Source organism: Phyllobates terribilis, unplaced genomic scaffold, assembly GCF_046119375.1.
Source record: "Phyllobates terribilis strain yellow unplaced genomic scaffold, ASM4611937v1 Scaffold_11__3_contigs__length_659146591, whole genome shotgun sequence".
Taxonomy (NCBI): Eukaryota; Metazoa; Chordata; class Amphibia; order Anura; family Dendrobatidae; genus Phyllobates; species Phyllobates terribilis.
Window position 1 is genome coordinate 538,804,937 of NW_027362771.1, and position 25,539 is coordinate 538,830,475.

At 45.1% G+C, this 25,539-nt stretch overlaps 1 protein-coding gene across 2 annotated transcripts in view; it reads left to right on the top strand.

The window, feature by feature from the left end:
- ADGRL1 (adhesion G protein-coupled receptor L1) overlaps positions 1 to 25,539 on the top strand; it is a 492,076-nt gene that overhangs the window by 208,510 nt on the left and 258,027 nt on the right. For both annotated transcript variants that reach the window (XM_073653856.1, XM_073653857.1), the window contains exon 2: positions 21,002 to 21,135. In XM_073653856.1, coding sequence (XP_073509957.1) covers positions 21,066 to 21,135 — 70 coding nt within the window. In that variant the 5' untranslated portion in view covers positions 21,002 to 21,065. The remainder of the gene's footprint in view (positions 1 to 21,001; positions 21,136 to 25,539) is intronic.

Here is a 25,539-nt window from a genome sequence, read left to right on the forward strand (position 1 = left end):
GCACTGAACACCTTGTACTTCTGGGCCTTCAGGGAGGCTGCAGTTCTGGAATATGACAGCAGAGATAGTTGGAAAACAAGTAAGTGGGATGTTTGTCCTCGCCATGATGCACCAAGCACCTTTACTTTGAACAGTCATTCTGTGCCGACAGAGTTCCTTTAAACACCTCTCAATGTGTGATGTACACGTCAGAAGTTGAGTCAACGCCATACTGTATTATACATCAGGAATCTGCTTGTAACAGCAGAAATTGCTCCTGTTAACCCCTTAAATGTCGCTATTAATCCCTGACAGTGGCATTTAAGGTGTGTAGTCTTGGGGCCATTCCATGCACCCAAAGACTTTCCCCATTGTGCGATGGCAGAGTGTCGATGACCTGCTGATGTATAACCCCATGGCAGCCATGTCAGTACTCCTGTGAAGCCCAGGAGTTTTCCTGCAGGATGTAGAACAGATGATCACAGGTTCAACTCTCTTATGGGGACTAAAAAAAAAAAAGTTTTAGGAATATAAAAAAACTAAAAATTCAAATCATCACCCCCTTTAAAAATAAAGACATAAAAAAAACATATTTGGTATCACTACATACAAGTCCAATATAAAATTATTTAGGCCATAAGGTAAATGCTGTAAAGTAAAAAAAAAAAATTGAAACACCAGAATTGTAAAGTTTTTTGGTTGCCAAACCCTCCACCAAAAATACAATAAACATTGTATGCCCTCAAAAATTGTATTGATAAAAACTTCAGCTCTCCAGACAATGAAAACAATTCCTGACACAAGTCCAACCAACGACGGAAAAATATATATATTTTTTTTACAAATTTCTAGGAGTATTTTTCACCACTAGAATACAAAAGCTATACAACTTTGATATTGCCATAGTCAAACTGACCTGAAGAATCATGTTACCAGGTAATTTTTAGCACACAAACGCCATACAAAAAAAAATTCCGTTTTTAAGCACATTGTATGGGTAAATAAATGTCAATCAAAAACACAACTCATCCCATAAAAGTAAGAAGGGAAGGAAAAACCAAAAGCACAAAGGTGAAACAACACCCGGTCGAAAAGGGGTTAACCTTGAATATGGGAATTGTGCTTCCAGCGGTATCTCTAGGAGCATTCTATGCCTTTGTATCATTTTGTATGCTTTCTTTGTTTGTATAAAGCAATTATCCCTTCTAACTTTTTGGACCACTCTCTTGATTTCCCAAGAATATTAATAAACAGGAGGCTATTGACCATAATTCCACAGAAACTCAATGATGTTGAGATCAGGGCTCTGTGGGGTTATATCATTACTTCCTGGACACCTTGTTCTTCTTTACACTGCAGATAGTTCTTAATGCTATTGGCTATTCGTCTGGGATCGTTGTCCTTCTGGAGAATAAATTTGGAGCCACTCGTGCTTTATGGTTTTGTGCATAGTCACTTGACCTTGTTGCCATGTTGAAGGTGTGGCTTTTTTGGTTAAAATACTTCCATGAAGACCCCTTTGGGTCAGATTTATGTATCTTGAACAGTAGATTGGTGTAGCTGGTTCTACTGTTTGCTGCCAGTTCTGAGCTGATTGCACTGCTGGACAACTTCCAATTTCAAAGGTAAAGTAAGTATGATGTATCTTTCATCAGCTTCATTTAGTTTCCTTGTCTGACTACTACAGTCTATGGTCCTCAACATTGCCTACTTCTTGGTGCTTCTTCAAAACTGCACATCGTGGTACAGCAGTCAGCTTTGAAATCCTTGCCTGGCAGAGACCATGCTGATGCAGTATAACTACCTTGTGTCTTGTTGCTGTTCTCAGTCTTGCCATGGTGTAAGACCTGTGACATGAAACTGTCTTCCACAACCTCACCTCTGTAGCAGAAATAGCTGTTCCTCATGCAATTTAACGTGTTTCTGTTTCACTTAACGGCTGTATTTTGACCTCCATAATGGCTGTATTTTGACCTCCATATGAAAATGATGATCATTGTCACAAGTTTGGCAAAATTGGTTACTCGTGCAGTCAACTATAATTCTGCAAAATCTCTGACTTTGTGCAAGTGTACCTAGAAGAATTAATGCTGTTTTGAAGGCAAAGGGAGGTCACACCAAATATTGATGTGATTTACATTTAATTCAATTCACTTTTTTTAATTGATAAAAAAAACTATTTACACTTCAATTTTTGAAAGCTTCTTACCGTGCAGAATTTTTATACATCTGCTTAAAATGTAGGCACAGTACTGTATATATAGTAATAATGTGCACAGTGTACCCTGACGAGCTTGTATACACGTCGGGCCCCCCGTGCAGTGACACTGCTTCCTCCTGTCCACAGCAAGCGGTATATTGATGCTGGGGGGCAGCAGATCAGAGCTGGCAGTAATTACAAACTGTGTTAATCGTTATTCACTCCGCTGCGATTAGACTGACATAGATCCGTCAGCAGCTAATAATAACAGGGGGAAGGACGGGTCTACTAAGGTGTGCTCACATTTACAGGTGTCAGATGCATGAGATTACATTGGAGATATATGCACATTATGACGGCCGGACCGGATTAAATATTAATTTCTCGCATTTTCTGAGTGATATATTCTTGTAGCTCTGTGGATTGTGAGCTATGTTTGGTTACATGCTGCGCAGCGCCCCGTGTCACGCACAGGTTCACACACACATCCTGCGCAGATTTTGGGGACAGCAGCCTCTTCTACCTGCGCTGCTCCTGTGTGGGAGGGCGGATGTTTATTAGATTGTTTCCTGAGCTAAATTTATCTGCAGTGATTGTGAGCTCTCAAGAGGCACAAGGGGATAGACAGAAAGAGGAAAAGAGGGAAGAAGACACAATGTGGGCAAAGAAGAGACACATGGAGAGGAGGGAGGCAGAGAGATAGATGGAGAGGGGGGAGGCAGAGAGACAGAGTCTGAGAAAGGCAGAGAGACAGGGAGGAAGGCAGAGAGAGAGAGGGAGAGGAGGGAGGCAGAGAGATAGATGGAGAGGGGGGAGGGAGAGAGACAGAGTCTGAGAAAGGCAGAGAGACAGGGAGGAAGGCAGAGAGAGAGGGAGAGGAGGGAGGCAGAGAGAGACAGAGGAAGGCAGAGAGATGGAGAGGAGTGAGGCAGAGAGACAGAGTCTGAGAAAGGCAGAGAGACAGTGAGGAAGGCAGAGAGAGAGAGGGAGAGGAGGGAGGCAGAGAGATAGATGGAGAGGGGGGAGGGAGAGAGACAGAGTCTGAGAAAGGCAGAGAGACAGGGAGGAAGGCAGAGAGAGAGGGAGAGGAGGGAGGCAGAGAGATAGATGGAGAGGGGGGAGGGAGAGAGACAGAGTCTGAGAAATGCAGAGAGACAGGGAGGAAGGCAGAGAGAGAGGGAGAGGAGGGAGGCAGAGAGAGACAGAGGAAGGCAGAGAGATGGAGAGGAGTGAGGCAGAGAGACAGAGTCTGAGAAAGGCAGAGAGAGAGGAAGAGGAGGGAATCAGACAGGCAGAATCTGAGAAAGGCAGAGAGATAGAGGGAGAGGAAGATGGCAGGGAGACAAAGTCTGAGAAAGGCAGAGAGATAGACAGGCGGAGGAGAAGAAGGCAGAGAGACAGAATCTGAGAAAGGCAGAGAGATAGACAGGGAGAGCAGAGTGCTAGAGAGACAGGGACACAGGGAGAAACAGGAAGATGAGGGAGGTAGATAGAGATAGAGGAAGGCAGCGAGACAAAGGAAGGAAGGCAGAGAGATAGAAAGAGGGAGAAGAGGGAGGCAGAGAGACAGAGTCTGAGAAAGCAGAGAGAGACAGAGGGAGAGGAAGATAGCAGAGAGACATGGAGGAAGGCAGAGAGATATGGGGAAAGGAGGGAGAGAGACAGAGTCTGAGAAAGGCAGAGAGATAGATCAAGGGAGAGGAGTGCACCTGAGACAGGGAGGCAGGCAGAGATAGAAGGAGGGAGATGAGGGAGGCAGAGAGAGAGACAGACTGAGGAAGACTGAGAGACAGGCATAGGGAGGCAAGGAGACAGGGAGGGAGGCAGGGAGAGACAGAGGAAGATTAGGGAGGTAGATAGAGTAAGACTGAAGAAGGTAGGGAGATAGATATAGGGAGATCAGGGTGGCAGAGAGAAGGAAGGAGACAGAGAAAGACAGAGGAATGCAGTGAGATACATAAAGGGAGAGGAGGGAGGCAGAGAGAGACCTGGGAGAGGAAGGTAGAGACAGAGGAAGTCAGAGAGATAGAAGGCAGGAGATGAGGGAGGCAGAGAGAGACAGAGACTGAGGAAGCAGAGGCAGAGAGAGACAGAAATAAGACAGAGATGGATTGGGAAAGGAGGGAGACAGAGACAGACAAAGGGAGGCAGAGAGAGACCTAGGCTGAGGAAGGCAGAGACATATAGAAAGGAGGGAGACAGAGACTAATGAAGGCAGATAGATAAATACAGGGAGAAGAGGGAGACAGAGAAAGGAAGAGAGAGACAGGACATTGGGAATGTAGCAGATGAGAGACATAGGGAGAGATGAAGGCAGAGAAAGAGCTATAGACACAAGGAGAGAAAGGAGGAAGAGAAACAGGGAGGCAAACAGAGAGAAAGACAGAGAGAGGCATGGAGATGGAAAGAAAAGCAGAGAGAGCAGCACAAAGATTAAGACATTTATAGAGGTAAAGAGGCAGAAAGGGAGAAAGAGAATAGAGGAGAGAGACAGTGAGAGGGAGGCAAAGAGAGACCAGCAGAGTGAGATGAAATCAGGAAGAGAGAGCAGCAGGGAGGCAGAGAGCAGGGCAGAGAGTGCAGGGGAGAGAAGGAGGGAGATGCAGGAGGCAGAGAGAGAGAGCAGAGAGGCAGGGAGAATGAATATGAAAGGTAAATACTACAATCCAAGTAAATGAAAGCAGATACTCAGGGACAGTAAAGAGAGAGTCAGAGAGAGACAGAATCAAGATATATGGAGTAAGAGTCAAACAGAGTGACCCGATGAGCCAGAGTCATAGAAAGTGACCCAATCATAGGAAGGCAAAAAGAAAAAGAAATTAAGTGAGGCAGAAAAAGAGGTGGACAGAGACAAACCCAGACAGAGGAATGGAAAGAAAGAAAACTCGAAAGAGATGGGCAGAAAGTAATAGAACAGGACAGCCAACTAGAAAGACATGGAAAGGCGAATATAGGAAGGGACCCAAAGAGTATAGGTCATAGAGAGCGATCCAGAGAGGTTGAGGAAGGAGGAGAAACAGGCAGAAAGGCGAAGGGAAAAACTCAAACTAAGGAAAAAGCACAGATATTGGCAGATAATGACCTAAGTAAAAGGAAAGCTGAGAAACGCAAAGAGAGAAATGTTTAGAGAAAGGCTCCGGAGAGACAGATTCATAGTGAGAATATCCCTGGTAGAGAGACAGAGAAAGATGTAAAAGTGAGGAGGAAATGGAGAGGGAAACAGAGGAAGAAACAAAGGAAAGATAGATAGATAGATAGATAGATAGATAGATAGATAGATAGATAGATAGACTAATCCAGAAAGCGTATATGTCATTCCCCTATTTCACCCTCGGACCGGATCCCCTCACATTAGGCACAGAGCCCCTACGGACCAGACCACCTCACACTACACACAGCCCCCTACGGGTCGGACCCCCTCACATTAGACACAGATCCCCCATCCTGACCCCCTCACATTATACACAAACCCCCCTTCGGGCAACACCTCCTCACATTTAGACACAGACCTCCCTCTGGGCCAAACCCTCACATTAGACACAGACCCCCCTCTGGGCCAAACACCCTCACATTAGACACAGACCCCCCTCCGGCCAGGACCCCCCCTCACATTAGACACAGACCCCCCATCGGGGCAGGACCCCCTCACATTAGACACAGACCCCCCTCCAGGCCGGACCCCCTCACATTAGGCACAGACACCCCTCTGGACTGGACTCCCTCACATTATACACAAACCCCCCTCCGGGCAACACCTCCTCACATTTAGACTCAGACCTCCCTCTGGGCCGAACCCCCTCACATTAGACACAGACCCCCCTCTGGCCAGGACCCCCTCACATTAGACACCCCCCTTGGGGCAGGACCCCCTCACATTAGGCACAGACCCCCCTCCGGTCAGCACCTCCTCACATTAGACACAGACCCCCCTCCAGGCCAGACCCCTCACATTAGGCACAGACACCCCTCTGGACCGGATCCCCTCACATTAGACACAGACCCCCCTCCGGGCCGGACCCCCTCACGTTAAAAACAGACCCCACTCCGGGCCGGACCCGTTCACATTAGACACAACCCCCCCTCTGGGCCGGACCCCTCACATTAGACACAGATCCCCCCTCCTGACCCCCTCACATTATACACAAACCCCACCTCCGGGCAACACCTCCTCACATTTAGACACAGACCCCCCTCCGGCCAGGACCCCCTTACATTAGACACAGACTCACCTCGGGGCAGGACCGACCCCCTCACATTAGACACAGGCCCCCCTCCAGTCAGCACCTCCTCACATTAGACACAGACCCCTCTCTGGGCCGGACCCCCTCATATTAAACACAGACCCACCTCTCCTGGCCGGACCTCCTAACATTAGACACAGAACCCCCTCTCCGGGCCGGACCCCCTCACATTAGAGACAGACCCCCTCTGGACTGGACCCCCCTCACATTAGACACAGACCCCCCTCCGGGTCGGACCCCCTCACATTAAAAACAGGCCACACTCCGGGCCGGACCCCCTCACATTAGACGCAGACCCACCTCTCCGGGCCAGACCCCCTCACATAAGACATAGACCCCCCCTATGGGCCGGACCACCTCACATTAGACACAGACCTCCTCTGGACTGGACCCCCTCACATTATACACAAACCCCCCTCCGGGCAACAACTCCTCACATTTAGACACAGACCCCCTCCGGCCAGGACCCCCTTAAATTAGACACAGCCCCCCCTTGGGGCAGGACCGACCCCCCCACATTAGACACAGACCCCCTACGGACCAGACCACCTCACATTAGGCACCCCCCCTCCGGGCCGGACCCCCTCACATTAAAAACCGACCCCCCCTCCGGGCCGGACCCCCTCACATTAGACACAGACCCCCCTCCAGGCAGGACCCCTCACATTAGTTACAGACCCCCTTTCGGGCAGCACCTCCTCACATTAGCCACAGACCCCCCTCTGGGCCGGATACCTCACATTAGACATAGACGCCCCCCTCCGGGCAGGACCCCCACACATTAGACACAGACCCTCCCCGGTCAGCACCTCCTCACATTAGACACACCCCCCTCCGGGCCAGACCCCCTCACATTAAAAACAGACCCCACGCCGGGACGGACCCCCCTCACATTAGACACAGACCCACCTCTCATTAGACACAGACCCCCCCTCTGGGCCGGCCCCCCTCACATTAGACACAGACCCCCTCTGGACCCCCTCACATTAGACACAGACCCCCCTCCAGGCAGGACCCCCTCACATTAGACACAGACCCCCTCTGGACCCCCTCACATTAGACACAGACCCCACCTCCGGACCCTCTCACATTAGACACAGACCCCTCTCTGGGCCGGATCCCCTCACATTAGACACAGACCCCCCTCCTGACATTAGACACAGACCCCCCTCGGGCAGGACCCCCTCACATTAGACACAGACTCCCCCTCCTCCAGACCGGACCCCCTCACATTAGGCACAGTCCCCCGTCTGGACCGGACCCCCTCACATTAGGCACAGTCCCCCGTCTGGACCGGACCCCCTCACATTAGACACAGACTTCCTTTGGACTGGACCCCCTCACATTAGACACAGACCCCCCTCTGGGCCGGATCCCCTCACATTAGACACAGACCCCACCTCCGGACCCTCTCACATTAGACACAGACCCCTCTCTGGGCCGGATCCCCTCACATTAGACACAGAGCCTCCTCGGGCAGGACCCTCTCACATTAGACACAGACCCCCGTCTGGGCAGGACCCCTTCACATTAGACACAGACCCCCCTCCAGGCAGGACCCCCTCACATTAGACACAGACCCCCCTCCAGGCAGGACCCCTTCACATTAGACACAGACCCTCCCCCCTCCCCATGTCACAGCTGCTGCTCGGTATGAGCTGTCTGTGGTACTGAAACATTTACTGGAAGATAAGGGAGGGAGCAGCTGGGAGAGGGAGAAGGGTGGAGGGAGGAGAGGAGGGTGGAGGGAGGAGAGGGAAGCCGGCTGGAGCCCTGCTTGGTGAGGGAGGGAAGCAAGCTGCATGGAGGGGAGAGGAGAACATTATAATGAGGGCTTTATATACATGTTTGGGCACAGAGCTCCTTATAGTTATGTATACAGGGGTGTGCAGGGCACTGGGGTCAGGCACTGCAGCCTGGAGCTATCAGTCACTACACATACAGTATACAGACCATGTATTATTCTCTCCGCTGCATACACCAGTGCTGTATATAGGAGTCTTACACATGTAGCAAAGCTGACTTTGTCATATAATCTTTTGTGGGAGCATTGCTTGTCCATTGAGATAAATCTCTGTGTACCTGCAGTCATGCGTCATTATGAGCGGTGCCACACTCAGCTCTGCTATGTCATTATGAGCGGTGCCACACTCAGCTCTGCTATGTCATTATGAGTGGTGCCACACTCAGCTCTGCTATGTCATTATGAGTGGTGCCACACTCGGCTCTGCTATGTCATTATGAGTGGTGCCACACTCAGCTCTGCTATGTCAGTATGAGTGGTGCCACACTCGGCTCTGCTATGTCATTATGAGTGGTGCCACACTCGGCTCTGCTATGTCATTATGAGTGGTGCCACACTCGGCTCTGCTATGTCATTATGAGTGGTGCCACACTCGGCTCTGTAATGTCAGTATGAGTGGTGCCACACTCGGCTTTGCTATATCAGTATAAGTGGTACCACACTCAGCTCTGCTATGTCATTATGAGTGGTGCCACACTCAGCTCTGCTATGTCATTATGAGTGGTGCTACACTCAGCTCTGCTATGTCATTATGAGTGGTGCCACACTCAGCTCTGCTATGTCATTATGAGTGGTGCCACACTCAGCTCTGCTATGTTATTATGAGTGGTGCCAGTGCACAGTCTGCTCTGCTGTGTCATTATGAGTGGTGCCACACTCGGCTCTGCTATGTTATTATGAGTGGTGTCACACTCGCCTCTGCTATGTCATTATGAGTGGTGCCAGTGCACAGTCGGCTCTGCTGTGTCATTATGAGTGGTGCCACACTCGGCTCTGCTATGTTATTATGAGCGGTGCCACACTCAGCTCTGCTATGTCAGTATGAGCGGTGCCACACTCAGCTCTGCTATGTCATTATGAGCGGTGCCACACTCAGCTCTGCTATGTCATTATGAGTGGTGCCACACTCAGCTCTGCTATGTCATTATGAGTGGTGCCAAACTTGGCTCTGCTATGTCATTATGAGCGGTGCCACACTCAGCTCTGATATGTCATTATGAGTGGTGCCACACTCGGCTCTACTATGTCAGTATGAGCGGTGCCACACTCAGCTCTGCTATGTCAGTATGAGTGGTGCCACACTCAGCTCTGCTATGTCATTATGAGTGGTGCCACACTCGGCTCTGCTATGTCATTATGAGCGGTGCCACACTCGGCTCTACTATGTCAGTATGAGCGGTGCCACACTCAGCTCTGCTATGTCAGTATGAGTGGTGCCACACTCAGCTCTGCTATGTCATTATGAGTGGTGCCACACTCGGCTCTGCTATGTCATTATGAGCGGTGCCACACTCAGCTCTGATATGTCATTATGAGTGGTGCCACACTCGGCTCTGCTATGTCATTATGAGCGGTGCCACACTCAGCTCTGATATGTCATTATGAGTGGTGCCACACTCGGCTCTGCTATGTCAGTATGAGTGGTGCCACACTCAGCTCTGCTATGTCATTATGAGTGGTGCCACACTCGGCTCTGCTATGTCATTATGAGCGGTGCCACACTCAGCTCTGCTATGTCATTATGAGTGGTGCCACACTCGGCTCTGCTATGTCATTATGAGTGGTGCCACACTCGGCTCTGCTATGTCATTATGAGCGGTGCCACACTCAGCTCTGCTATGTCATTATGAGCGGTGCCACACTCAGCTCTGCTATGTCATTATGAGTGGTGCCACACTCAGCTCTGCTATGTCATTATGAGTGGTGCCACACTCAGCTCTGCTATGTCATTATGAGTGGTGCCACACTCAGCTCTGCTATGTCATTATGAGTGGTGCCACACTCAGCTCTGCTATGTCATTATGAGTGGTGCCACACTCAGCTCTGCTATGTTATTATGAGTGGTGCCAGTGCACAGTCTGCTCTGCTGTGTCATTATGAGTGGTGCCACACTCGGCTCTGCTATGTTATTATGAGTGGTGTCACACTCGCCTCTGCTATGTCTTTATGAGTGGTGCCAGTGCACAGTCGGCTCTGCTGTGTCATTATGAGCGGTGCCACACTCGGCTCTGCTATGTTATTATGAGTGGTGCCACACTCGGCTCTGCTATGTCATTATGAGTGGTGCCAGTGCACAGTCGGCTCTGCTGTGTCATTATCAGTGGTAAAACAATCGGCTCTGCTATGTTATTATGAGTGGTGTCACACTCGCTTCTGCTATGTCATTATGAGTGGTGCCACACTCGGCTCTGCTATGTCAGTATGAGTGGTGCCACACTCGGCTCTGCTATGTCATTATAAGTGGTGCCACACTCGGCTCTGCTATGTCACTATGAGTGGTGCCACACTCGGCTCTGCTATGTCATTATAAGTGGTGCCACACTCGGCTCTGCTATGTCATTATGAGTGGTGCCACACTCGGCTCTGCTATGTCATTATGAGTGGTGCCACACTCGGCTCTGTAATGTCAGTATGAGTGGTGCCACACTCGGCTTTGCTATGTCAGTATAAGTGGTACCACACTCAGCTCTGCTATGTCATTATGAGTGGTGCCACACTCGGCTCTGCTATGTCATTATGAGTGGTGCCACACTCGGCTCTGCTATGTCATTATAAGTGGTGCCACACTCGGCTCTGCTATGTCTGTATGAGTGGTGCCACACTCGGCTCTGCTATGTCATTATGAGTGGTGCCACACTCGGCTCTGCTATGTCATTATGAGTGGTGCCACACTCGGCTCTACTATGTCAGTATGAGTGGTGCCACACTCGGCTCTGCTATGTCAGTATTAGTGGTGCCACACTCGGCTCTGCTATGTCATTATGAGTGGTGCCACACTCGGCTCTGCTATGTCACTATGAGTGGTGCCACACTCGGCTCTGTAATGTCAGTATGAGTGGTACCACACTCGGCTTTGCTATGTCAGTATAAGTGGTGCCACACTCAGCTCTGCTATGTCATTATGAGTGGTGCCACACTCGGCTCTGCTATGTCATTATAAGTGGTGCCACACTCGGCTCTGCTATGTCTGTATGAGTGGTGCCATACTCGGCTCTGCTATGTCTGTATGAGTGGTGCCACACTCGGCTCCGCTATGTCATTATGAGTGGTGCCACACTCGGCTCTGCTATGTCATTATGAGTGGTGCCACACTCGGCTCCGCTATGTCAGTATGAGTGGTGCCACACTCGGCTCTGCTATGTCATTATGAGTGGTGCCACACTCGGCTCTGCTATGTCATTATGAGTGGTGCCACACTCGGCTCTGCTATGTCAGTATGAGTGGTGCCACACTCGGCTCTGCTATGTCAGTATGAGTGGTGCCACACTCGGCTCTGCTATGTCATTATGAGTGGTGCCACACTCGGCTCTGCTATGTCAGTATGAGTGGTGCCACACTCGGCTCTGCTATGTCAGTATGAGTGGTGCTACACTCAGCTCTGCTATGTCAGTATGAGTGGTGCCACACTCGGCTCTGCTGTGTCAGTATGAGGGCTCCTGTTGTGGGGATGGGATTTGTGTAATCTTCCTACATGAGGGCAGAGAGGGCTGGATATCACCTTTGCTGGGTACATCATTAGGAGGAGTATATTAGCGCTACATCGGTATCAGGATGCAGAGTTAATGATATCATTTTATGGTGTGTGATGCCGGCATTCAGGCCATAATAGCTGAAGGTGAGATGAGTGGGAATAGTATGAGAAAGGAGTAGTGGGGTCAGTCTCTGCAGTGATAGATCTGCATGCGTGGGTGGACTGGGAGCACTGGGGAAACAGCAGAGAGGGCTGCATAGGAAAGGAAAGACAGTCAGATATATCAGGGCGAGGTGAAATGTATTCTACAACCACATGAGATAACAGGCAGATGCTGCTGAATGGGTGATGATCAAGAAAATAACATGTATGATGAATGACATGAAGTTAGAGTGCAGTGTATGTACAATGGTTATATGTATGATGAACGATATGATGGTAGAGTGCTGTGTATGTACAGTGGTTATATGTATGATGAATGATATGAAGGTAGAGTGCTGTGTATGTACAGTGGTTATATGTATGATGAATGATATGATGGTAGAGTGCTGTGTATGTACAGTGGTTATATGTATGATGAATGATATGAAGGTAGAGTGCTGTGTATGTACAGTGGTTATATGTATGATGAATGATATGAAGGTAGAGTGCTGTGTATGTACAGTGGTTATATGTATGATGAACGATATGATGGTAGAGTGCTGTGTATGTACAGTGGTTATATGTATGATGAATGATATGAAGGTAGAGTGCTGTGTATGTACAGTGGTTATATGTATGATGAATGATATGATGGTAGAGTGCTGTGTATGTACAGTGGTTATATGTATGATGAATGATATGATGGTAGAGTGCTGTGTATGTACAGTGGTTATATGTATGATGAACGATATGATGGTAGAGTGCTGTGTATGTACAGTGGTTATATGTATGATGAACGATATGAAGGTAGAGTGCTGTGTATGTACAGTGGTTATATGTATGATGAACGATATGATGGTAGAGTGCTGTGTATGTACAGTGGTTATATGTATGATGAACGATATGAAGGTAGAGTGCTGTGTATGTACAGTGGTTATATGTATGATGAATGACATGAAGTTAGAGTGCTGTGTATGTACAGTGGTTATATGTATGATGAACGACATGAAGTTAGAGTGCTGTGTATGTACAGTGGTTATATGTATGATGAACGACATGATGGTAGAGTGCTGTGAATGTACAGTGGTTATATGTATGATGAACGACATGATGGTAGAGTGCTGTGTATGTACAGTGGTTATATGTATGATGAACGACATGATGGTAGAGTGCTGTGTATGTACAGTGGTTATATGTATGATGAACGACATGAAGGTAGAGTGCTGTGTATGTACAGTGGTTATATGTATGATGAACGACATGATGGTAGAGTGCTGTGTATGTACAGTGGTTATATGTATGATGAACGACATGATGGTAGAGTGCTGTCTAGGTACAGTGGTTATATGTATGATGAACGACATGATGGTAGAGTGCTGTGTATGTACAGTGGTTATATGTATGATGAACGACATGATGGTAGAGTGCTGTGTATATACAGTTGTTATATGTATGATGAACGACATGATGGTAGAGTGCTGTGTATGTACAGTGGTTATATGTATGATGAACGACATGATGGTAGAGTGCTGTGTATGTACAGTGGTTATATGTATGATGAACGACATGAGGGTAGAGTGCTGTGTATGTACAGTGGTTATATGTATGATGAACGACATGAGGGTAGAGTGCTGTGTATGTACAGTGGTTATATGTATGATGAACGACATAATGGTAGAGTGCTATGTATGTACAGTGGTTATATGTATGATGAACGACATGATGGTAGAGTGCTGTGTATGTACAGTGGTTATATGTATGATGAACGACATGATGGTAGAGTGCTGTGTATGTACAGTGGTTATATGTATGACGAACGACATGATGGTAGAGTGCTGTGTATGTACAGTGGCTATATGTATGATGAACGAAATGATGGTAGAGTGCTGTGTATGTACAGTGGTTATATGTATGATGAACGATATGATGATAGAGTGCTGTGTATGTACAGTGGTTATATGTATGATGAACGATATGATGGTAGAGTGCTGTGTATATACAGTGGTTATGTGTATGATGAACGATATGAGGGTAGAGTGCTGTGTATGTACAGTGGTTATATGTATGATGAACGATATGATGGTAGAGTGCTGTGTATGTACAGTGGTTATATGTATGATGAACGATATGATGGTAGAGTGCTGTGTATGTACAGTGGTTATATGTATGATGAACGATATGAAGGTAGAGTGCTGTGTATGTACAGTGGTTATATGTATGATGAACGATATGAGGGTAGAGTGCTGTGTATGTACAGTGGTTATATGTATGATGAACGATATGATGGTAGAGTGCTGTGTATGTACAGTGGTTATATGTATGATGAACGATATGATGGTAGAATGCTGTGTATGTACAGTGGTTATATGTATGATGAACGATATGATGGTAGAGTGCTGTGTATGTACAGTGGTTATATGTATGATGAACGATATGATGGTAGAGTGCTCTGTATGTACAGTGGTTATATGTATGATGAACGATATGATGGTAGAGTGCTGTGTATGTACAGTGGTTATATGTATGATGAACGATATGATGGTCGAGTGCTGTGTATGTACAGTGGTTATATGTATGATGAATGATATGATGGTAGAGTGCTGTGTATGTACAGTGGTTATATGTATGATGAACGATATGATGGTAGAGTGCTGTGTATGTACAGTGGTTATATGTATGATGAACGATATGAAGGTAGAGTGCTGTGTATGTACAGTGGTTATATGTATGATGAACGATATGATGGTAGAGTGCTGTGTATGTACAGTGGTTATATGTATGATGAACGATATGAAGGTAGAGTGCTGTGTATGTACAGTGGTTATATGTATGATGAATGACATGAAGTTAGAGTGCTGTGTATGTACAGTGGTTATATGTATGATGAACGACATGATGGTAGAGTGCTGTGTATGTACAGTGGTTATATGTATGATGAACGACATGATGGTAGAGTGCTGTCTAGGTACAGTGGTTATATGTATGATGAACGACATGATGGTAGAGTGCTGTGTATGTACAGTGGTTATATGTATGATGAACGACATGATGGTAGAGTGCTGTGTATGTACAGTGGTTATATGTATGATGAACGACATGATGGTAGAGTGCTGTGTATGTACAGTGGTTATATGTATGATGAACGACATGATGGTAGAGTGCTGTGTATGTACAGTGGTTATATGTATGATGAATGATATGATGGCAGAGTGCTGTGTATGTACAGTGGTTATATGTATGATCAATGATATGATGGTAGAGTGCTGTGTATGTACAGTGGTTATATATATGATGAATGATATGATGGTAGAGTGCTGTGTATGTACAGTGGTTATATGTATGATAAATGATATGATGGTAGAGTGCTGTGTATGTACAGTGGTTATATGTATGATGAATGGTATGATGGTAGAGTGCTCTGTATGTACAGTGGTTATATGTATGATGAATGATATGATGTTAGAGTGCTGTGTATGTACAGTGGTTATATGTATGATGAATGATATGATGGTAGAGTGCTCTGTATGTACAGTGGTTATCTGTATGATGAATGATATGATGGTAGAGTGCTGTGTGTGTACAGTGGTTATATGTATGATGAATGATATGATGGTAGAGTGCTCTGTATGTACAGTGGTTATCTGTATGATGAATGATATGATGGTAGAGTGCTCTGTATGTACAGTTGTTATCTGTATGATGAATGATATGATGGTAGAGTGCTGTGTATGTACAGTGGTTATATGTATGATCAATGATATGATGGTAGAGTGCTGTGTATGTACAGTGGTTATATATATGATGAATGATATGATGGTAGAGTGCTGTGTATGTACAGTGGTTATATGTATGATCAATGATATGATGGTAGAGTGCTGTGTATGTACAGTGGTTATATGTATGATGAATGGTATGATGGTAGAGTGCTCTGTAGGTACAGTGGTTATATGTATGATGAACGATATGAAGGTAGAGTGCTCTGTATGTACAGTGGTTATATGTATGATAAATGATATGATGGTAGAGTGCTGTGTATGTACAGTGGTTATATGTATGATGAATGGTATGATGGTAGAGTGCTCTGTATGTACAGTGGTTATATGTATGATGAATGATATGATGGTAGAGTGCTGTGTATGTACAGTGGTTATATGTATGATGAATGATATGATGGTAGAGTGCTGTGTATGTACAGTGGTTATATGTATGATGAATGATATGATGGTAGAGTGCTGTGTATGTACAGTGGTTATATGTATGATGAATGATATGATGGTAGAGTGCTCTGTATTTACAGTGGTTATCTGTATGATGAATGATATGATGGTAGAGTGCTGTGTATGTACAGTGGTTATATGTATGATGAATGATATGATGGTAGAGTGCTCTGTATGTACAGTGGTTATCTGTATGATGAATGATATGATGGTAGAGTGCTGTGTATGTACAGTGGTTATATGTATGATGAATGATATGATGGTAGAGTGCTCTGTATGTACAGTGGTTATCTGTATGATGAATGATATGATGGTAGAGTGCTGTGTATGTACAGTGGTTATCTGTATGATGAATGATATGATGGTAGAGTGCTGTGTATGTACAGTGGTTATATGTATGATGAATGATATGATGGTAGAGTGCTGTGTGTGTACAGTGGTTATATGTATGATGGTAGAGTGCTGTGTATGTACAGTGGTTATATATATGATGAATGATATGATGGTAGAGTGCTGTGTATGTACAGTGGTTATATGTATGATGAATGATATGATGGTAGAGTGCTGTGTATGTACCGTGGTTATATGTATGATGAATGATATGATGGTAGAGTGCTCTGTATGTACAGTGGTTATATATATGATGAACGATATGATGGCAGAGTGCTGTGTATGTACAGTGGTTATATGTATGATGAATGATATGATGGTCGAGTGCTGTGTATGTACAGTGGTTATATATATGATGAATGATATGATGGTAGAGTGCTGTGTATGTACAGTGGTTATATGTATGATGAATGATATGATGGTCGAGTGCTGTGTATGTACAGTGGTTATATGTATGATGAATGATATGATGGTAGAGTGCTGTGTATGTACAGTGGTTATATGTATGATGAATGGTATGATGGTAGAGTGCTGTGTATGTACAGTGGTTATATGTATGATGAATGATATGATGGTAGAGTGCTGTGTATGTACAGTGGTTATATGTATGATGAATGATATGATGGTAGAGTGCTGTGTATGTACAGTGGTTATATGTATGATGAATGATATGATGGTAGAGTGCTGTGTATGTACAGTGGTTATATGTATGATGAATGATATGATGGTAGAGTGCTGTGTATGTACAGTGGTTATATGTATGATGAATGATATGATGGTAGAGTGCTGTGTATGTACAGTGGTTATATATATATGATGAATGATATGATGGTAGAGTGCTGTGTATGTACAGTGGTTATATGTATGATGAATGATATGATGGTAGAGTGCTGTGTATGTACAGTGGTTATATGTATGATGAATGATATGATGGTAGAGTGCTGTGTATGTACAGTGGTTATATGTAGAGTTGTTGAAATCCATAATTGCTGAGATTTACAGCCAAATGAGGAGAGAGAGATGGAGAAAGGTGTGCAAGACAGAGAGCGTGCCAGGATTAATAAAGAAGGGGGAGGGAAGGAAGCAAAGGAAGAGAGGTGTGCGGGAAATGCAGAGCATGGAGGGGACACTGACAGAGAGAGGGGTGAGGAACGTCTGATTCCTGAATTCAGAAAAGATGATGAGGCTGTGAAAGAGGAACGTCAGGTGACGCAAGGTGTGCAAAATACTGTGTATATAGATATATAGGTAAGATATGAGATAGATAATAGAGAGATAGATACATATAATATATATATGATAGATAGATATAGATAATACTGTAGATAGATATCGATAGATAGATAGATAAATAATTAGGGATACATAGACAGACGATAGATAGATAATAGATGATAGATAGATAGATATGAGATAAATAGATATGAGATTGATAGATGATAGATAGATGGATAGATAGATAATAGATAGATAGATAGATACTGTAGATGATAGATAGATAGATAGATAATAGGTAGATACATAGATAGATAGATGATAGATAGATAGATACAGTGCCTACAAGTAGTATTCAACCCCCTGCAGATTTAGCTGGTTTGATAAGATGCAAATAAGTTAGAGTCTTCAAACTGCAAACGAGAGTAGGTTTTATGAACAGAAGCATAAATCTTACAAACCAAAAAGTTATGTTGCTCAGTTGAATTTTATTAAATTTTAAACATAAAAGTGTGGGTCAATTATTATTCAACCCCTATGTTTAATATTTTGTGGAATAACCCTTGTTTGCAATTACAGCTAATAATCGTATTTATAAGACCTGATCAGGCCGGCACAGGTCTGTGGAGTTATCTTGGCCCACTCCTCCATGCAGATCTTCTCCAAGTTATCTAGGTTCTTTGGGTGTCTCATGTGGACTTTATTCTTGAGCTCCTTCCACAAGTTTTCAATTGGGTTAAGGTCAGGAGACTGACTAGGCCACTCCAACACCTTGACTTTTTCCCTCTTGAACCAGGCCTTGGTTTTCTTGGCTGTGTGCTTTGGGTCGTTGTCTTGTTGGAAGATGAAATTACGACCCATCTTAAGATCCTTGATGGAGGAGCGGAGGTTCTTGGCCAAAATCTCCAGGTAGGCCATGCTATCCATCTTCCCATGGGTGCGGACCAGATGGCCAGGCCCCTTGGCTGAGAAACAGCCCCACAGCATGATGCTGCCACCACCATGCTTGACTGTAGGGATGGTATTCTTGGGGTCGTATGCAGTGCCATCCAGTCTCCAAACGTCACGTGTGTGGTTGGCACCAAAGATCTCGATCTTGGTCTCATCAGACCATAGAACCTTGAACCAGTCTGTCTCAGAGTCCTCCAAGTGATCATGAGCAAACTGTAGACGAGCCTTGACATGACGCTTTGAAAGTAAAGGTACCATACAGGCTCGTCTGGAACGGAGACCATTGCGGTGGAGTACGTTACTTATGGTATTGACTGAAACCTATGTCCCCACTGCCATGAGATCTTCCCGGAGCTCCTTCCTTGTTGTCCTTGGGTTAGCCTTGACTCTTCGGACAAGCCTGGCCTTGGCACGGGAGGGCACTTTCAAAGGCTGTCCAGGCCGTGGAAGGCTAACAGTAGTTCCATAACCCTTCCACTTATGGATGATGCTCCCAACAGTGGAGACAGGTAGGCCCAACTCCTTGGAAAGGGTTTTGTACCCCTTGCCAGCCTTGTGACCCTCCACGATCTTGTCTCTGATGGCCTTGGAATGCTCCTTTGTCTTTCCCATGTTGACCATGTCTGAGTGCTGTTCACAAGTTTGGGGAGGGTCTTAAATAGTCAGAAAAGGCTGGCAAAAGAGATCTTTAATCCACACATGTGAGGCTCATTATTCTTGGTGCATGAACTACTTCTTAATACTTTAGGGGGACCAAACAGAATTCTTGTGGTTTGAGGGGTTGAATAATAAATGACACTCTGAATTAACTTTTAACGTTTTTAAAAAAAAAAAAAAAAAATTTGCTGCAGTGCATTTCCCACTTCCAGGCTGATCTACAGTACAAATGTCACAATGCCAAGTTAATTCCGCATGTGTCAACCAGCTAAATCTGCAGGGGGTTGAATACTACTTGTAGGCACTGTAGATAGATAATAGGTAGATACATAGATATATAATAGATAGATAGATAGATAATAGGTAGATACATAGATAGATAGATGATAGATAGATAGATAGATAGATAGATAGATAGATAATAGGTAGATACATAGATAGATAGATGATAGATAGATAGATGATAGATAGATAGATAGATAGATAATAGGTAGATACATAGATAGATAATAGATAGATAGATAATAAACAATCGATAGATAATAGATAATATAGATAATAGATATGAGATAGATAATAGGTAGATAGATAATGGATAGATAGATAGATTGATTGATAGATAATAGATTAATAGATAAATAGATAGATTATAGATATATAGATAAATTGATAATAGATTAGATCGATAGATAGATGATAGATACATAGCTAAATAGATATATATATAGATAGTTATATAGATAAATTGATAAAAGATAGATATTAGATAGATAGATAGATAGATATTAGATAGATAGATACTGTAGATATTAGATAGATAGATAGATAGATAGATAGACAGATGATAGATAGATGGATAGATAGATAGATGATAGCTAGAGAGATAGATAGATAGATAGATAGATAGATAATAGATAGATAGAAGATAGATAATAGATAGAAGATAGATAGATATTAGATATATAGATATTAGATAGATAGATAGATATTAGATAGATAGATAGATAGATAGATAGATAGATAGATAGGAGATAGATATGGATAGATATAGATGGATGTGGTGTCGGTGCTTCGGGGCCACTGGTGGATTTTGTGGAGGGGGAAGTTTGTTCTGCAGAGAGAAGGATATGAATGAGGGACACAGACGGTGACTCGGGGGCATGCGCTGTTACTCTCTGATTTGGGGGGGCCAGTGGAGTCTGTCTTGCCTTCTCACACACGTATATAATATGTGCCGTCTGCCCTGTGATCCCTCTCCTCTCGGTGACACCACTGGAGGATCTCTCACAGTCTTTCCTTTCTACTGGAATCAGTTTTCATTAACCCTTGGAGCTCTGAAGTTACTTCGGACATTGGGGACCAAATAAAATGTTGCAAATATACCACAAATGCAAATATCATTTTCAGAAAAAATCCCTACATGATGTCCACGCGCTTGTCTTTTTGGTAAACATAAAACTATGGACAGTGTTGGTAAAATATTAACGTGTTCCCATCTCTCTGTTCTCCTTGCAGAGCTCTCCGGTTGGCGAGGTGATGTTACAGAGGAGCGCTCAGTGACAGGGTTGTGTCAAGCGGTATGGCGGGGGCCTGGCTGGTTTTGTGGGGTCTCTGTTCAGCCGCCATATTGCTGACGTCCTCTACGCAAGGTGAGATTCTACTAGGGCTTATAATGTGACTTGTTGTTCTCAAAAAATTCCTCCTAGATTCCTGAGGTGGCAATCAGAACAAATCACTGGTCAGTGAGCCAACTCGGGAAAATGTACCCATAATTCAAGGAAGAAGAACGCCAGGTCTGCCCTTCATCTTCCAAGACCGTCAGGACCATTTCCTCTGTAGGGCTATATTCACATGTCACGGACTTGCCTATAGTAAATCTGATGTGAGTTTTGCAAGAGAATCCGTGCCGGGAAGTCCAGGCCGATGCTATGATTTCTGCCACGGATCTCTCGTAGTTGTGCCATGGATGACTATGCCTGGACCCATCGCTGGTCTCCCCATCCGAATTATCAGCCTCATATATACCCATGAGGCTATTAATTCTGGTCAGGAAACCCGTGATTGGTCCGGGCATTGGATACAGACCATGAAACACAGACAGGGATGTCAAACTAAAACACACAGAGGGCCAAACTGAAAATCTTGGACAAAGTTGCGGGCCAACCAGTATACAGTGCAATGGGCCCCACAAAGTCCTCCACACAGAATAATGGGTCCCACATAGTCCTCCATACAGAATAATGGGCCCCACATAGTCCTCCATACAGAATAATGGCCCGCATAGTCCTCCATACAGAATAATGGGTCCTACATAGTCCTCCATACAGAACAATGGGCCCCACATAGTCCTCCATACAGAATATTGGGCCCCACATAGTCCTCCATACAGAATAATGGGTCCCACATAGTCCTCCATACAGAATAATGGCCCCACATAGTCCTCCATACAGAATAATGGGTCCTACATAGTCCTCCATACAGAATAATGCATACTACATAGTCCTCCATACAGAATAATGGGCCCCACATAGTCCTCCATACAGAATAATGGGTCCCACATAGTCCTCCATACAGAATAATGGGCCCCACATAGTCCTCCATACAGAATAATGGCCCACATAGTCCTCCATACAGAATAATGGGTCCTACATAGTCCTCCATACAGAACAATGGGCCCCACATAGTCCTCCACACAGAATAATGGGTCCCACATAGTCCTCCATACAGAATAATGGGCCCCACATAGTCCTCCATACAGAATAATGGCCCACATAGTCCTCCATACAGAATAATGGGTCCTACATAGTCCTCCATACAGAACAATGGGCCCCACATAGTCCTCCATACAGAATACTGGGCCCCACATAGTCCTCCATACAGAATAATGGGTCCCACATAGTCCTCCATACAGAATAATGGCCCCACATAGTCCTCCATACAGAATAATGGGTCCTACATAGTCCTCCATACAGAATAATGCATACTACATAGTCCTCCATACAGAATAATGGGCCCCACAGAGTCCTCCATACAACATAATGGGCTTCACATAGTCCTCCATACAACATAATGGGCCCCACATAGTCCTCCATACAGAATAATGGGCCCCACATAGTCCTCCATACAACATAATGGGCCCCACATAGTCCTCCATACAGAATAATGAGCCCCACATAGTCCTCCATACAGTATAATGGGCGCCACATAGTCGTCCATACAGTATAATGGGCCCCACATAGTCCTCCATACAGTATAATAGGCCCCACATAATCCTCCATACAGAATAATGGCCCCACATAGTCCTGCATACAGAATAATGGCCCCACATAGTCCTCCATACAGAATAATGTCCCCACACAGTCCTTCATACAGAATAATGGCCCCAGATAGTCCTCCATACAGAGTAATGGACCTACATTGTCCTCCATACAACATAATGGGCCCCACATAGTTCTCCATGCAGAATAATGGCCCCACATAGTCCTTCATACAGAATAATGGCCCCACATAGTCCTCCATACAGAATAATGGGTCCCACATAGTCCTCTATACAGAATAATGGGCTCCACATAGTCCTCCGTACAGAATAATGAGCCCCACATAGTCCTCCATACAGTATAATGGGTGCCACATAATCTTCCATGCAGTATAATGGACCCCACATAAACCTCCATACATTATAATGGGCCCCACATAGTCATCAATACAGTATAATGGACCCACATAGTCCTCCATACAGTATAATGGGCTCCACATAGTCTTCCATACAGAATAATGGGCCCACATAATCCTCCATACAGTACAATGGGCCTCACATAGTCACCCATACAGAATAATGGCCCCACATAGTCCTCCATACAGTATAATGGGCCTCACATAGTCCTCCATACAGAAGAATGGCCCCACATAGTCCTCCATACAGTATAATGGGCGCCACATCATCCTCTATGGAGAATAATGACCCCACATAGTGCTCCATACAGAATAAAGGGCCCCACATAGTGCTCCATACAGAATAAAGGGCCCCACATAGTCCTCCATACAGAATAATAGCCCCCACATAGTCCTTCATACAGAATAATGGGCCTCACATAGTCCCCCATACAGTGTAATAGGCCCCACATAGTCCTCCATACAGAATAATGGGCCCCACAAAGTCTTCTATACAGTATAATGGGCCCCATATAGTCCTCCATACAGAATAATGGCCTCACATAGTCCTCCATACAGAATAATGGCCCCACATAGTCCTCCATACAGAATAATGGCCCCACATAGTCCTCCATATAGAGTAATGGGCCCACATAGTCCTCCATACAACATAATGGGCCCCACATAGTTCTCCATACAGAATAATGGGTCCCACATAGTCCTCTATACAGAATAATGGTCCCACATAGTCCTCCATACAGAATAATGTCCCCACATAGTCCTCCATACAGAATAATGGCCCCACATAGTCCTCCATACAGAGAAATGGACCCACATAGTCCTCCATACAACATAATGGGCCCCACATAGTACTCCATACAGAATAATGGCCCCACATAGTCCTCGATACAGAATAATGGCCCCACATAGTCCTCCATACAGAATAATGGCCCCACATAGTCCTCCTTACAGAATCATGGGCCCCACATAGTCCTCCATACAACATAATGGGCTTTGCATAGTCATCCACACAACATAATGGGCCCCACATAGTCCTCCATACTGAATAATGGGCCCCACATAGTCCTCCATAAAACATAATGGGCCCCACATAGTCCTCCATACAGAATAATGAGCCCCACATAGTCCTCCATACTGAATAATGGGCCCCACATAGTCCTCCATACAACATAATGGGCCCCACATAGTCCTCCATACAGAATAATGAGCCCCACATAGTCCTCAATACAGCATAATGGGCGCCACATAGTCCTTCATACAGTATAATGGACCCCACATAGTCCTTCATGCAGAATAATGGCCCCACATAGTCCTCCATACAGAATAATGGCCCCACATAGTCCTCCATACAGAATAATGGCCCCACATAGTCCTTTATGCAGTATAATGGCCCCACATAGTCCTCCATACAGAATAATGAGCCCCACATAGTCCTCCATATAGTATAATGGGCGCCACATAATCCTCCATACAGTATAATGGACCCCACATAATCCTCCACACATTATGATGGGCCCCACATAGTCATCAATACAGTATAATGGACCCACATAGTCCTCCATACATAATAATGGGCCTCACATAGTCCTCCATACAGAATAATGGCCCCAAATAGTCCTCCATACAGTATAATGGGCCTCACATAGTCACCCATACAGAATAATGGCCCCACATAGTCCTACATACAGTGTAATGGGCCTCACATGGTCCTCCATACAGAATAATTGCTTCACATAGTCCTCCATACAGTATAATGGGCCTCACATAGTCCTCCATACAGAATAATGGCCCCACATAGTCCTCCATACAGTATAATGGCCCCACAAAGTCCTCCATACAGTATAATGGGCACCACATCATCCTCTATGCAGAATAATGACCCCACATAGTGCTCCATACAGAATAATGGGCCACACATAGTTCTCCATACAGAATAATAGCCCCACATAGTCCTTCATACAGAATAATGGGTCTCACATAGTCCCCCATACAGTGTAATAGGCCCCACATAGTCCTCCATGCAGAATAATGGGCACCACAAAGTCCTCTATAGAGAATAATGGGCCCCATATAGTCCTCCATACAGAATAAAGGCCTCACATAGTCCTCCATACAGAATAATGGCCCCACATAGTCCTCCATACAGAGTAATGGGCCCACATAGTCCTCCATACAACATAATGGGCCCCACATAGTTCTCCATACAGAATAATGGCCCCACATAGTCCTCGATACAGAATAATGGCCCCACATAGTCCTCCATACAGAATAATGGGTCCCACATAGTCCTTTATACAGAATAATGGTCCCCATAGTCCTGCATACCGAATAATGGGCTCCACATCGTCCTTCATACAGAATAATGGGCCTCATGTAGTCCT